The 15,639-nt window shown below is 45.0% G+C and overlaps 2 protein-coding genes across 7 annotated transcripts; one reads left to right on the top strand and one right to left on the bottom strand.

The window, feature by feature from the left end:
• Positions 1-603: 603 nt before the first annotated feature.
• Positions 604-7,475, bottom strand: C3AR1 (complement C3a receptor 1). 6 transcript variants are annotated; one of them, XM_018085619.2, is made up of 4 exons: positions 7,255-7,475; positions 6,034-6,138; positions 3,964-4,156; positions 604-2,102 (listed from the first exon to the last, which is right to left on the bottom strand). In XM_018085619.2, exon 4 carries the CDS (start codon positions 2,093-2,095, stop codon positions 986-988), a length of 1,110 nt encoding a protein of 369 aa, XP_017941108.1. In that variant the 5' UTR covers positions 2,096-2,102; positions 3,964-4,156; positions 6,034-6,138; positions 7,255-7,475; the 3' UTR covers positions 604-985. The 6 variants fall into 6 exon arrangements, with proteins under 6 accessions (XP_017941108.1, XP_017941105.1, XP_017941109.1 ...); XM_018085616.2 differs by having other exon boundaries at positions 3,964-4,024; XM_018085620.2 differs by lacking the exons at positions 6,034-6,138; positions 7,255-7,475 and adding an exon at positions 6,551-7,242 and having other exon boundaries at positions 3,964-4,024.
• A 43-nt stretch (positions 7,476-7,518) lies between these two features.
• On the top strand, positions 7,519-14,443 carry NECAP1 (NECAP endocytosis associated 1). Its single transcript, XM_029964886.1, has 8 exons — positions 7,519-7,702; positions 9,163-9,279; positions 9,430-9,534; positions 9,933-10,014; positions 10,392-10,500; positions 10,585-10,771; positions 11,933-12,026; positions 12,140-14,443. The coding sequence occupies exons 1-8, from the start codon at positions 7,519-7,521 to the stop codon at positions 12,186-12,188; spliced, it is 927 nt and encodes a 308-aa protein (XP_029820746.1). The 3' UTR covers positions 12,189-14,443.
• Positions 14,444-15,639: the final 1,196 nt, after the last annotated feature.

Raw genomic sequence — 15,639 nt, 5'->3', positions numbered from 1 at the left:
TAGTAAATGTATTACCATTTTTCAGGAGCAGGGAACGTTCAAGCTCGGGAACACCCCAAATAGCCTGACTGGATGAAATTTTTATCTTCCTCTGCCAGAAGGACACAAGAAGCACATCCCTCTTGTAAAGAGAGCCTGATGTGACTGAGCCCCAGTGTGCTCATTCCCCACCTTCTTGAGGTTATCACTTCTCAATTCCAGAGTCTTGCCAAATGGCTGATAGTCTAGCAGTCATCTGATCTGGATCATCCATGACTACAGCTATTTAAATTCTGCATGTGTGCCATCTTGAAATGCAGGAGGTACATTTGGATTATCTCAAACTACTTCCTAAAAGGAATATTTGGGACTCTGGTGGTGGAGAGAGTGTTGCGGAGGCAGTGAGCGTGCACATGTTAATGAACATAGGTACTGCATGTGCACTGGATGAGTTACAGTGATGTATTTCCCAGTCAGTTCAATGCAGCTGCCTGGGGCAAGTGCTGCTCTAACACAGGGCTGTAAAGGAATGCAACATTACCCTCTAGGGGAATCTTCAGATACTCCCCCACACACCTCAGGCCCCAAGTAGAGACAAAGGAGAGGAAAGATGTGATCACATTCTGAGGAGAGACATCAAAGTGAGTTTTATCTGCAGTTTATCAGAGACAGGAGATGTAGAACATAGACATGTGGAAATAAAAGAACATCTCAATTCAGAGGTTCAGCTACATGATCCCACCACATTCTGCAGCCCTGCTTTCTTCTTTAAGGGTTAAAATACTCTCTTCTGCTTCACCAGTCTTCCCTCACTCTTGGTACTTCCAACTTCCCATCTCTAGAGTAGGATGTAAAGGGGTTACTTGTCATGATCTGAACCATACAGTGTCCTGGGTGTGGAGTTGCAGGCTAATGAAATGTGTTAGAGCAAAAACAGCTGTTAAACAGTGATTGATGTGCAGGGCCATAGCTTGGTCTTTCTGCAATGGTGAGAGGAAGTCCTGCATTACACTGTGCTGCTAATATTCTTCTCTGCTGAAGTCTGGCTTCTGTGAAGGGTTGAACATGTGAGTTCATCACTAAAGGCACCTTCCAAGATTCCTTGCACTGATTGCCGTACCTTTGCCCTGAAGTCCCGTCCCACAAAAACATAGAGCAGGGGGTTGATGCAGCTGTTGGCATAGGCAAGTGCTGTAGAAAGGTGATCCCACAGGATCAGTGACTCCGTAAGTCCTGTTCTAAGACCAGGTACAAGGGAGAGAATCCCAACTACATGGTATGGAGCCCAGCAGGTGAAGAATGCAGCTACCACGAGCACAATTGTTCGCAGCATCCTGTTGTGCGGTTTGCTAAACTGATTTGCGCGAGTTCTGAAAACGATAAGGACGTAGCAAACTGCCATTATGCCAAAGGGGAGCACAAAGCCAAAGACAGCCCTAGTGATGTTCATTACCACTAAGGCAAGGGGTACAGAATAATCACGGTCATAGGTATTTCCCAACAAGTCGTTATCGTTGTAGGCTAGAGGTGAGTATTCTTCCCATGACTCATTTACAGACTCATTTATATAATCTAGCACCTGATCGTCTCCAAAACTGTACCCACACTCAGTTTTGCCATCGTAAGTGCTTGTCGTACGGTAGTAGAAGACAGGACAGCAGAAAATGAAGGCCAGGATCCAAATGCCACTGCATATTAGCGATATAAATTTCACTGTTCGATGGTTTTGACACCAGACAGGTTTCGTGACAAGGAGGCATCGGTCGATGCTGATGGCCACGAGTAGGAAGACACTAGCAAACATGGTGAAGATTATGACTGATGGAATGACTTTGCAGAGGAACCAACCATACGGCCAGTGTTCATGGAGGGCCAGGTGAACAATGAAAAATGGCAAGGACAAGCAGCACATGATATCAGCCACAGCAAGGTTTAGGAACCACACAGTGTTCACAGACCTTTTCATTTTCAGACCAGCTACCCAGATTACCAATCCATTGCCTGGGATACCTGTGATGAAAACGATGATGAAGATAGCAATGGAGACAATTGATACTGATGCATAATATCCAGCAGCCTGTTCCTCTGAACTGCTATTGCCCAGGAGCTGAGGCATTCTGCAGCTATAAAACAGAGAGCAAATTAGTAGCAATTCACATTCTCCTCCCCAAATTCTTCTCTTAATTTTTCATGAAGCATCCTAAGTCAGGTGACAGTACAGAGCTGTGAGGATACAAAGGCATTCATTGGTCTATACAAGTTTGTGCTAAAGGCTTACTAATGTGACCATTGTACACCTTCATCATTCTCGTAGTGGCTAAGCTACATAAGCCCCACTATTCAAACAGCTGTATGCATTTACATTCTCTTATCTCTGTCACCCCCTTTGATATCTGGCTCTTTTTAGTCTCCAAAGTGGTGTGCTCTGTTCATATGGCCATGCTGTCCCCAGGTGTTTCCTATTGTTACAATTCCTATTGTAATCAAAGCCTTCCTGCTTTGGTTACACTTCTCAGAAAGGGAAATCCGGGTTTTTAAGTCCTGTTCCCTTTAAAACGAGCGACTTCCTCAGGCATAACCAGTGAAATACATCTAGGCTAAGAAAGCAGTGCTTGTCTTTATGAAATAACCCTGCTCTGCTTTCTGGACATCATAAATAGAACACAGACGACAGCAACTCTGTTGCTAAGGGGTATTTTAGGGCTAAGGGGTATTTTAGGGAAGTCTCAGTAACCACTTCCTTCTCCCTTGCTTGTATTCTGACCCGTCTGCTGGTTCCTTGGAAAGCTAGTCTTGATGAGGAGAAAGGTAAGAAATTAATGGTTAAGGTTCTATGAAAGGCAAGAAATGAATGGCTTAAGAAGAACAGAGATTTATTTGTAGAAATAAAAATGAAAATACAGAGTAATAGCAGTAAGGTTCTTGAGCCATTTTAGATTTAAGAGGTGCCTTATTGCAAGACAATGAAGCTGAGCTACCACATACTTAAGTGACATGTTAAAACTATGAGAATAGTAGAGGAACAATGTTAATTGCTCAATTATTCTTGGACTTAGATATTAGTAAATTTAGAAAGGAAAGGAAAACTAGCAAAGCCAAGATAGAACTGAGAAAAAGTGCCCGATCTTCATCCTTTAGGTATTAATAGATTTGTCTATAAAATGCCTGTTAACTAAATCCTTGCTGAATCAATGAAAGAAGTTGTGTTGCTGAAAGGTCCCTAAAATGGTACTAAAATGCAAGGAAGCTGCATAGTTAAGAGCTGAATACAGCCTGCAGAAGCAACTGAGAAGACATGAATAACATAACTGACCCTCTTTTTACCTCTGTTATGCCAGTACTTAAATGACAGTCAGGGACTGTTTTGTGCAAGACTAAATATCAATATTATTAAAAAAATTTAATTCAAACCATCCATCTCTTTCTTGCATAACATATAGTCTAAATGTGGAGCAATGCATAAGTGTTAGAACTGCTTCACCAGGAAGAAAATTAGATTGTAATTTACCAGTTTTTGGTAATAACTGCTAAGAAGTTTTAGATGAGGGTGACCTGCAAGAAAAGCTATGAAAGAAGTCTCTGGAAGACTTAACTTAAAGCTGGAGTCTTAACTTAAAATTCTAGCAAGTTTGTTCCATTTCCTGTGGTCTTGCTGATACATGCAGAAGTGACTTTTACAGGGACAGCTGGAGAACAGTGCTGCAACAGCTGAATCTTGTTGCCTCCTCATATAGTTGCAGAAAATGGTGAGAAGGGGATAGGGAATCAAGGAATGCTGTGAAGACAGTAATGCAAGTCCTATTCCAAAGTAAATGGAGAGATGAATCAATACAAAGATACTGCCCACTCTATGTTTTCAAGAGTGCTAAAAGGGCTGAAATGTTGTTCAAAAATGGAAGAGGGAACTGGAGGAGAGAGAGAGGTTTTCAGGAGTGAATAATAATAAATTGCAAGTAGAAGAGGAAAGCAGCTTATGATACTTACCTGAGTGAAGTTATTTCAGTGTGTCAGGGAGCAAGTACCATCAGTCCTGTCCCTGGAGTTACTGAAAAAAGAAACTCACATGACATTTTAGGAACCGCTTGTTGTTTCCTGTATGTGTGTGCCAAGTGTGTTCTTTCGCCCTGATGGAAAGGCTTAGAATGATTCATATTTGAAGTTTTAGATATCATCTGCCCTTTAAATAAACAGTCAAACCAAAAGAAGTTATCCTGATACTGTCAAAATAAAATAGTAGCCTAAATAAAACATTAATAGAAAGCAAAGGAATAATGTGCACAGACCTATACTTTACTAGAGTTTCCATAAGACAACTGAATGACATCTTGCCTGTTGGCATAGTACTGACATTTGATATAATTCATAATTCCAAACTCTCCCATGTTACTGTCAAATGTCTGACCTGTTGTCTTGTAGCCACTCCCATGTTTTATCAGATCAGCACATTCACCTAGTTAATCCCATTTTTCTAGGATTCTTATCAATCCAGATCAGCTTCTGTCCCATCTTGAGACATCTTAGAACATTGTATTCAGCAAACCATGACTGGTCATGTCAAAGGGATTTTAATCTGACTTTTACATTTCAGGGTATTTAAACTCTATTTTTTAAGAAGGAACTTGACTGACAGAAAGTTAGAAGTGGTTAACTGAAATGCTGATTGCACAAAATGTGGCAAGACGATAAGAACAAAAGATCTCTAGGGCAAGAGACTGCCCCTCACAATTTGGCAAATCAAGACTGCTAGCAGAAATGACAAAGCCCAGACATTCAAGAATCAGCCTCAGTATTTTGGTTTTGGTCTGGAAAAGAAACCACGACAGAGCAAAGTTCTGTCACCTGTATCTCTGGAAGGCACACTGCAGTCGTCTGGTGGCCAGGCCTTGCTAAGTACTTGCTTTCCTGCTCACAACTGCGCATTTAGGGACTCTCCAGTAACATGAAGTACCCACGGGGTTGCCCTGGTACTCCCCATATTTCCCTCTTTAAAAAATTCACTGAATGACTCCAGGGCATTTCTTTACAGTGTTGAGTAAGCTCAGGTAAGCACAAGCTTTGGACACCAAGTAGGGAACAAAGCCTGGCAAAGCTGGTACCAACATAAAACCTACATAATCAAAAAATAGCCCTTCACAATAACAGGGTCTCAGTGGTGGATGAGTGTTTGGGTCAGTTTTTTCAGTGAAAGAAACATCATTTGAAATAGTATATGGTCTGTTTTTTAAAAATGCTCATAATTCTTAAGTTATCTAAAGAGTAGTTTTGTGAGACTGGTTTCCCCTGTACCTTCTGCGCAGAAAAGGAAAATTCCAAATGTTGGGTACAATGAAGTAGGTTCCTGGGCAATGCCTTATTTTTTCTTAAATGGGCAAAGCAAAAGCCCAAATGACTCTTTTGCATGGTTTATTATGAAGCTACCTACAGATTGGCATGAACAGCGCATTTTACCCTACTTGCACACCTCACATGATTGCACATTGTGGAGTTCCATCCAAGATTTCTGCTGTTCCTTGTTTTTTGTTCATTGAAAATTTCTCTGTGGGAAAAATATGGATTCTTCATTGCTTTCATAGTCTGATTTTAAATATGTTCTACTTCAAGATTTCAACCTCACTGCTGAATTCTTAAAAAAAAAAAAAAAGGTAAAAAAAATTAAAACCTTTAGCTTTTATCAGCAGTGCTTTATAATTTCTTGGTCCAGAGATGCCTGTTTGAACCAGGCAAAAGAATGTTATGTTCTCTGCTGGTTAAGACTCAATGGAAATGGATGTGAGGTGTAGTCCTGGAGTCCTGGTGCTGCTTGCGAATTTTTTCTCACATACCTTACAACAGCTGGCCCTTTGCCACTCTCTCATCCTAGAAGGACCATAGGAGGACTGTAGCACACTGAATGACAGCACAGTAAAGAGGTAGGTAAAATTTAGTATTGCTAATTGTGAATCACTGAACTTGGAAAAGCAACTGTAACTATACACACAGAGGGATGTAGTTATTAGATGTAGAGTTATTAGAACTCTAGATGTAGAGTTATTAGAACTCAAAGAAAAAACTTACCAGTCACTGCAGGATGTTCTCTGAAAAATCCTATCAACACACAACTCAGTCCAAAAGGTAAATGTAATTGCTTCTTGAACAATGAATGCTGTAGTAGTCCCCGATCTTAAAAAGAATTATAGAATCAAAAATAATGAAGAAAATTATGACTAGACAGCCATTGCTGGGAATGGCTTCTTTTGGTGGACAAGCTAAATAGATGAGAATGGTTCACCTAGGAAAAGAGACAGGTGACAGTATGAGAGACATGAATTCTTATTTGAAAACAAAAATTTACATTTTTTCATATTACACAATCAGATTCATAACTCCAGGGATGATACGGGTAACTAGAAGTATAAATAAGTTTTAAAAAAATTAGATGAGTCCATAGAAGACTATAAAGATATTTATAAGAAATGCACTAAACCCCTGGCCCTCAAAGCCCTTACACCACAGATTGCTAAGCTACTATACTAGGGAAGTGTAATTCTGTGCTGTTTTACAGGCTTTCTTTAAGTTCTTCTGCAAGGTTTACCTCTCATTGATGTCTTCACCTCAATTCTGCAGTCTGACAAGCAGTTTAAACACTGGCACAGTGCAAGGAGGGAGGCTGAGCTGCCTCTTACACATGTATCTGCATTGAGTGTGGGTGCCATGTATTCCTACTGGCTCCTGCGCATGCTGATTCAGCACAGTTGCCGAGTTGTCTTTATTAGTTTCTTCCTTATCTTGGGAGTGTTGCCAAATGTCCTTGTGGCCCATAAATTCTGCATTGTGTCCACTACCAGTGGTACATCCTTCTCCCCCAAGCTTTGCTAACTTCCCCTGAGGTCTGAGGTTATTGAAACATGTCGAGCCCTAACAAGGTAATTCTAGTCACAAGTAATTTGTCTTTCTAGCACCTGGACATCACTTAGAGCTTGCTTGTTAGCTGCTCTGGGTTTCACGGATTAAATCTCTCTTGTTGTTGATTAGGCTTGAAAGTATACAAAGATCAAACATCAAAGAACATCCTTTCTTAAGAGAATTTTTACATATTCCGTATTTTTGCAACAATTAGGCAGTACTCCGCTTCACAACGCCCTCCTCATTTCCTGGAAATTCCTGGGCAAATTGTTAATTTTTCTGACCCTTGAGATGTCAGCATCACTGCTAGTCTTAACTAAATCGATAAATAAAATAGTATCTATGCTCTTATTTTCGCCGCATTTTTGGGGAAGCCACACTCCTGAAATTGACCTTTGCGTAGCTGGCATTTTCATCAATTCCACCAGCAAAACCTGTAGTGTTTTGCGACACGTTTTCTCTTGGTTTGCCGTTTTACCAAAAAGCCACCCGACCCCAGCACCACAGAAAGTCCATGTTCACTCAGAGCCCCAAGTCTGGCCCACGGCTGCAGGGGAGCAGCCCCCGGGGAACCCACACAAGCAGGTCGATGTCCGTGTGGCGCCACCGACAATCCCGCTCCTCCGGCCATCCCTGGGGACGGCGCCCCAAGCAAACATGGCCGCGCAGCCCGGCGCGACCCTGCCAGTTCAAGATGGCGCCCAGGCCGCCTGCGTGTTCAGAGCGGCCAAGATTGCGCCTCCCGCCCCTGGGCCCCGATGCCAGGATCAAAGTGGCCCCCTTCCGCTCTCTGACGTTGCATCGCGTCCGCCCTACCGTCCCCGCACGCCCCCAGGCGGATGTCTGCCCTCATAAAGAATGCGGGGAGTAAAACTGAGTCATTAGGCTACCCGGCTTGCTTCTCGCGGGTTCGTGCCAGATGGCACGGCCGAGTTGTACGAGTCGTCTCTGCTGAAGCCGATGTCAACGTATACCGCATCCCGCTGCACCTCCCACCGGATCATGTGAGGCAGCGAGCGGACGGGCCCGAATCGCCCCGCGGCTCGCGCGGCCCGGCCCAGCCCCTGGCCGCAGGGCAGCCCGAGGCCCGAGCGAGCCCTAGAAGCCCTGTCCCGCGCCCCGGCGGGTTCTGGCCCGTTCCCTGAGCCCCCGCCGGCCGCAGCTCGGGGGGACCCGCCGCCTCGGATTGCCTCTTGGAGGTGGTCTGCGCCTGAAAGCAGACACGTGCGCTCCGTGCTGTGGAGGAGCGGGGGCTGCTCTGTCAATCAGGTGCAGGAGGTGAGGGCGCCTGAGCACTTTGCTGTTCCGGGCAGAGCGGACCGTCGCTCCGGGTTTGCTCGGTCAGCGGGGATATGACTGATGTGCTGTAGCGGCGCGTTGGCTTTGGCCTGTTCGCTCTGGCAGCAGCGGGAGGAAGGCGGGAGGAGTTCTGCGTGATTTTTAAGAAGAGGCTGCAGGACCAGCAGGTAGAAATGCCGTCTCTGATTAGCCGAAAGCAGTGGCGTGCGGTTTTAAAAGCTGTGACCGCAGGCCTGCTGGAGAAGGGGATTTGTGCACTCCCTGAACTTGACAGACTGTTGGTGTTGTGGATGTTGTAGCAGGTCACGGATGTTTGTTTACAGTTGTAAAATCCTGTAGGTTTTGCAGCACCAAGTCTGCCAGAGTTCAGTTATTGTTTGGACAATGCTTTCAGGCACATGGTGTGATTCTTGGGGATGTCCTGAGAGTTGAACTCTATGATCCTTGTGGGTCCCTTCCAACTCAGAATATTCTATGATTCACTCGGTGGGTTTTTTTCTCTCTTTTTTTTTTTTCCTTCACAAGACTGTGGTAAAGAGTTTGATGGGCTAGTCAGAACGTATGATGTTTTATCTGGTATAAGCCAGGTGCCTACAGGCTTAGTAGTTTGCATTAGTTTGCAACTGTAGGGTAGAATAACGGTGTGGCTTTTCAGCATGCTAATAATTAATTTTTGGGGTCTTCCTGATGCTCATAAGTCACTTATTAGTCACTTGTGGATTTCCTGTTCAAGAGAGTTTCTGAGCTTCCCTCTCCCCTCTTCTGTAGGCTTATAAATGTAGAGAGTTGATATTCTTTGGACTGTGTCTATTTCCCTTTACCCAGAGAGGCCAGTCAAAGTCATGTGTTGACTGGCAGCAACAGAGAGGAACTGAGACCCAATGTGTTGTTTGGGGAGGGAAGTGGAGCGAGGCAGTTTCAGGTGTTGAGAGTTTGGGAGCAGAGACTTCTTCTGAGATGGTTGGGCAGAAGTAGAAGGGTTGCTGTATGGTCAGTGATCAGCTGCTTGTCCTTTCAGGGCATCTGACTGGAAGCTGGACCATCCAGACTGGACAGGACGGCTTCGTGTCACCTCCAAAGGCAAAACTGCTTACATAAAACTGGAGGATAAGGTTTCAGGTAAGGCAAAGGCTATGCCTTGGCAAGACTGCAACTGTGATTGCTGCTTGTGAGCCTGTGCTGCTTGTGAGCCTGCTCAGAGCTGTGTGGCAGCCCTGGCCACATTTAGCAAGAGGTTGCTCTCCTTAACACTTGATTCTTTGTCTGCAGGAGAACTCTTTGCCCAGGCTCCCATAGATCAGTACCCTGGCATTGCAGTAGAGACTGTGGCAGATTCCAGCCGCTACTTCGTCATTCGAATTCAGGATGGGACTGGTGAGTTGAGGGACAATGTATGTGCCAAGTGCTAGGGGTGGAGGAGACTTAACCTGGTGGAGCTGGGTGTTTGCCAGGTGGATTGGAACTGTTTTGGGAGTGCTGGCAAGGCCGGGGAGTGTGCCTGGAGGAGTCAGAAGCTGAGATAAACAGAGGAGGTTCTCTACATTGTACAGAGCCCAGGGGCTGGGAAGGAACGTTTGGTTTCTGAGTGTGCCCCATGGGAAGAAGGGTGTATCCTGAAGGCTAGGAACAGTGAGCAGCTGGTGTCCAGCTGCAGCTGTGTTGGAGGGAGGTAGCACAGAGTGATTTAGGAGAAGCAGAAGGATTTTGGAGCGATTGAATACAAGGGCCCGTTTGCAGGGCACCTCCAATGACTCCTCCTATCTCCTTGCTAGGACGAAGTGCTTTTATAGGCATTGGCTTCACGGATCGTGGTGATGCCTTTGACTTCAACGTCTCTTTGCAGGATCACTTCAAGTGAGTTGTGCTTTTCTGGAATGCTGTTTTTCCTCTGGCCTGTAGAACGTGGCGGGTGGTGGTGCATGGTCATTCAGTGCAGGCTTCCCTGGGATGGTCCTGAAGCCCTTCTCTAGCAAGGGACACTTGAGTGTGCTGCCAGCAGGGTCAGATCTGTAAGTCTTAAGCTTAGGTCCTGTGATGCTCCAGGTGCAGTGTTACATAGTTTTTTGGGTTTGTGGTGGTCACAACTTTTTGCTGTACTACAGTGGGAGTAGGGAGGCAGCAGGTTTGACAAGGCAAGGTAGTTTAGTGGGATGGGGAGAGAAACCACACATTTTTCTGAAAACCTGCTCCCTTTTGCCACAGGCTTTCATGTCTTCCTCTCTTCTTTTTAGGTGGGTGAAGCAGGAAACTGAGATCTCCAAGGAGTCCCAGGAAGCTGACACACGTCCCAAATTAGATTTAGGATTTAAGGAAGGGCAGACTATCAAACTAAACATTGGGGTAAGCAGACCAGTTTACTCTGCTTCTTTCTCTGGATGTACCAATGGAGACTCTTCTTACATGTCCTTTTTTTTTTTTATACAGAACATGACGACAAAGAAAGGAGGAGCAGCCAAGCCCCGTGCGTCTGGATCAGGTGGCCTAAGCCTGCTGCCACCCCCACCAGGAGGCAAAATTGCAGTCCCTCCTATTCCTCCCCCTTCTTCCACAGCCATTGCCAATCACGTCACACCACCCCCTGTGCAGAAATCCAGTAATGCGAGCGGTGCAGGTAAACATCAGCACAGAGCAAATGATCAGGCACCGGTAGGTGCTTAGAGAGAGCTGAGATCTGCTGCAGCAAACCCATGTTCAACCTCGTGCCAGCAGTGCCCTGTGAGACGTGGTGTGTCCCTGCTCTCTTTGGCAGCTCTGGTGCCCCAGTGCAAGAAAGACATGGGCCTGTTAACCTGGGTCCTGAGGATGGTCGTGGAAATGGTCAGAAGGCTGGAACACCTTTCCTGTGAAGAAAGGTTGAGAGGGTTGGAGTTGTTCAGCCTGGAGAGGACAAGACTCTAGGGAGACCTCATTGTGGCCTTTCAGTATATAAAGGAATCTTGTAAGAAAGATGGAGACTTTTTACCAGGGCCTGTAGTGACAGGACAAGAGGTAAAAGCTTAAACTGAAGGAGGGTAGATTTAGATTGGATATCAGAAATAAATTCTTTACAGTGAGGATAGTGAGACCCTGTAACAAGTTGCCCAGAAAAGCTGTGGGTAGCCCTTCATTGGAAGATTTCAGAGGCCAAACTGGGGAGGGCTTTGAGCAACCTGATTTAGTGAAAGGTGTCACTGGCTCATGGCACAGCAGTTGAACTGGATGAGCTTTGAAGGTCCCTTCCAACCTAAGCCATCCTGTGATTCTGTAACAGAGAGGTCGCTGCAGTCTTCTGGAGGCTGTACTAAAAATGTGACCATGCAGAGGTGTCTGGAGAGCTGATGATACCCTCATGAAGGCAGAGACTTTAGCAGTGCTGTACACAGGTTTGAGTGAGAAGAAACCACAAGCTTCTGAATAGGGCTTGTGTTGTTCCAGAGCATGGTTTTTAGTGTTAAGGTGATGTCTGTTTGGCAACTGTTATGATTGCTGAGCCTTATGTCTACTGGGAGAGGTAATAAGTCACAAGTCTGCCAGTTGGTGTGGTAAGTGGAGACCTAAAAGTTTGATGAACCCTTGCAGTGTGAGCTGGAGGCTCTGTGCACGTTCAGTAGAAGGTGATGCTGTTACAACAAACCCCTTGAAAAGTAACTTCCTTCTTCTGGAAGGACAGCTGGAGTCCTTTAAGATTTTCTGCCCCTGCATCCAGGACTTTGTTAAAGGTGACAGTTTAAATGCTGTGGGGTTTTCTTCTTGATTAGCTTGATATATTTTTTTTCCTTTTCTCCTCCCATAGATATTCTCTTAGACTTAGATGCTCCTGCATCTGCATCCAAGGCACCAGTACCAGCTACCACAGACCTCTGGGGAGACTTCAGCACTGCATCCAGGTAAACTGATGAAGGGAACACAAGAAGGGTAGTGTCCTAATGGGCACTGGAAGAATCATAAGTTAAGAAGTCTTATTAGATCTGCCCATTTGACTCTCCTTTCTTTATTGCAGCGCTGTTCCCAATCAGGCTCCTCAGCAGTCCAACTGGGTCCAGTTCTGAATGATCAAAGCAGTGGAATGGGGCAAACTGATGACCAAGAGGCACTAGAGGCACCAAATGGGATCAGAGGGGGCACAAACCTCTCTAGTCTTCAATCAAAAACAAATTTGGACAATCTTTCATTTTTAAACCAGACCTTCACTTCAGTAAAAACTTACTATTTTTGATCCCACTGAACCAAAAGAGAACATACTGACTCCTCCCAAGATGGGCAAGGAGGAGAGAGATAGCCTTATCTCTTCCACCTACTTGGCCATTAAATGGTACATCCTAGCTCTTTTTCCCTGTCTTTCCATACAGGGAAAGCAAGAATCCTAAAGAAGGTGGGTACAGGAGTAGGCTGATAGGTGCCCCTGAGTTCCTTGTCCTCTAAATTTTCTCTGGTTAGGCTGTTGCTTTTTGTGGCTGTTTTCAGTAGTGGCTCCAGTCTTTGCAGCTTGCAGTGCTGAGGACAGCTGCATTTGGCTGCAGCTGGTAAATGGAACATGTAAGGAGATAGTTCTTGTCTCAACACAAAACCCTGTTGGATTAATTACATCTGTGGTGAGGAGTGAACCTCCCCCTGCACACACTACTACTTGCTGTCTTTGGTGCAGTTCTTGGTAGTGCTTGATCTTCTTGTGCTCTTGTGGGAGGAGTCACCCAAGTCCTTGAGCAGACCTGCTGCCACTGCGCTGTAGCTCCTTGGTGGGCACCGTCTCCAGGCTCCTTATTTGGCTTGCAGGTTCGCTGGAGCAACTTAGCTCATTTTAACTCCTTTCTCCCCGTGCAAAGGCCTCACTGTCACTGAGCTGTTTTAACTGGAAATAGCTTTAAAAAAAAAAAAAGGCTGGTTGTTATAATTTGGTAGTTACTTGCACTAGATGACAACCAGATAATTCCCACCATTTAGCATTTCATGTTCCTGCATCACTGTCCTGAGCCCTGGCCTTGTATCTGACTTGGCACTGTTACAAGTATTGCATATCCATGCCACAGTAGGCATTACGGTGGGACAGTGGATTATTTTCTGGTGAAGGACAGTCTTCTTCTCTTTTCAGCTCACGCTTGCCATTTGGATAAGAAATGTATAGTAGGCCCAATCTTGAGAACTGGCAGCAAAATTCTCCCACCTGTATTCCTTCTTATAGCTTTTCTTCTGGGGCTAACTTTGTAGAGATGTGAGCTGGTTATTGGAACTTGGATTTTTTTCTTAAATTTTTAATGTGCCCCAAGCCCCCTCTATTTTCTGTGTGGTTTAGGGGGTTAGAAAGAAGATAAAGGGCCCTTACTCTCTGCTTTTCTCTTTGGGAGAGCTCCCTGAGGCCCCTTGATGTGGATGCTATTTCATCTTCAGTGTATGAATGTGACCTGGGGTGTAAGTCTGTGATTACTCTGGGCAAAGCTCACAGGGCAGGCTGAAAACCTCACAATGCTGGCTACCCTTCATGCTGGCTCATAAGCCAAAACACTAGCTGGGAAGGTGATCTCAGTGACTCTTGGAGAGCTGTACCCAGTTACTGGAACACTAGGGTTTTGGTGCTTCATTGGAAGGCTTCTTCCTGTTTTGAACACTCAACACAACAACACTTTTGTGTCTCTAGCACACCTCCGCAAGTAAACTTTTGCCTTTGGGCAAAAATTTTCTGGTGAGGCTTTTAAAAGAGTAGTTAGATGTATGCACCTTGTACTGGCCGAAGGGTCTCTTGTCATTTTTGTCTTCTTATTACACTGAGGGCATTTTGGAGACAAAGTTTCACTTAGACCATCCCTCTGGGAAGCAACATTATTGGAATAGCTCTAAAGCTGCTGCAGTTCCACTTGTGGAAGTGGGGACCAGACTGCTGTTGGATGTATTTTAAGTAGTCGTTTAATCCTGATTCTCTTGCTCTCTTGGTGTTTCCCCTTGCCTTTATAGTCACTCCTGCAGTCTCACTGCACTTCAACTTCCTGCCTCCTGAACTTGTGGGTGGCTATAGTCTGCCAGTGAAGTCATGGACTCTGCTGGTTGGCTTTTTGTTTTGTTGTCTTTTGTTTGCTCAAATCCTAGTGAGGTCCTGTCATTTCAACTATGTATCAATTCCCCAACCAAGGAAGTTCATGGCACCAATTAACAACTAACTAGGAGCCTCTTCTGTATTGTCTTAGTTAGTATTCTGGAGATAATATATTATGTATTGAAAAGCTGAAGAAGCAAAAATTAAAGATATATGTATATAAAGCATAAGATGTACTGGTGCAAATGGTAATTAAACAAGTAATATTGGGGAAAAGAGTGTCATGAATCTTCTGAGTTGTCAAATTGTTGTTGCTTTGGAAGCCTCTAGATTGAAAGTCTTCATGTCTCCAGCAAGATCCTTGTAGCCTACTTACTGTTCTGAATATGTGTTATGACCTGCAGACTGGACAAGAGCAACCTCAGGAATGAATGGGTTCAGGACATTCTGTCTGGACAAAGAGGGAGGGGTGTGGAAGAAGGACACAGAAATGACATGGCTGTTCCAAATGGGGTAAAACACCACACAACACCAAACACAAATCAACAACATAGAAACAGGCCTGACTGTAGGTGCATATGATGCTTGATAAGAGCGTGGATAAAACTACAAGTGAGAAAACTTAGTTGCCCTGACATTTAGCATTTCAGACATTAGAGGCTTTTACAGCCTGCAGATACTTTCAGAAATTATTCTTGCCATGCTGGTAGATGGGAAGCAGTCTCTGCTGACTGCAGAGGTGAGCAAGGTGAGCTTTGTCAGGAGCAGCAAGGGCAGGCTGCTTGGAAAGAGAGCAAACTGGAAGCTGAGTCACAGCAGGGCAGGCAGGGGCAGTGGGCTCACCAACAAAGGAGCAGTCCTGCAGTACTTGAGCACAAAGATCAGAGCCCGTCAGGGTGAGGGTTTAGATCAGCAGGGTATGTGGCCAGATGTGGGCATGGCTGCTCTAGCTCAGGCAGGGATCAAGCGTGAGACCCTTAGCTGTGATAAGCCTGCAGGCCAACTTTGCTAAGGTTTCTCAAAGGCAGACACCTCTATTACTTAAGCTGGACCTGAGTCCAGGCAGCCAATCTGCCAGAAGGTGGGGAATATCAAGCCTGCTTACAGCTCTTATCTTGTGCAGCCATGGTTTCTCAGTGTTCCTCTGCCAGCCAGCAAAGCTGTGCATATGGCTGTGTTGAAAGTACAACAGAAGTCTTATGGCCTGGGTAAAGATGAGAAGTCTTAACCTTTGAAGTTGGTTGTTTGAATTGTCAAATATTCTAGCATCTGTGGTGGCTGAAAAAAAAAATCTACATTTTTTTCAGATCTAGGAGCAGAGCTGTGACCCTGTTTTGGTGCAATGTTGTATGCATCCTGGCAGGTGGAAGGTGAAACATCATGCCCACAAGCTATGGTGAAGTTTCTCTGACTTTTCAGTAGGTACTTGCAGCAAAAAGGATTAGAAAGCTTAAAAGGGTATTTCTCCAGAGCAG

Source organism: Manacus vitellinus, unplaced genomic scaffold, assembly GCF_001715985.3.
Source record: "Manacus vitellinus isolate BGI_N305 unplaced genomic scaffold, ASM171598v3 scaffold_83_pilon, whole genome shotgun sequence".
NCBI classification, from domain to species: domain Eukaryota; kingdom Metazoa; phylum Chordata; class Aves; order Passeriformes; family Pipridae; genus Manacus; species Manacus vitellinus.
Note: the sequence above shows the minus strand (reverse complement) of the source record. Positions and strands in the feature narration are given on the sequence as shown.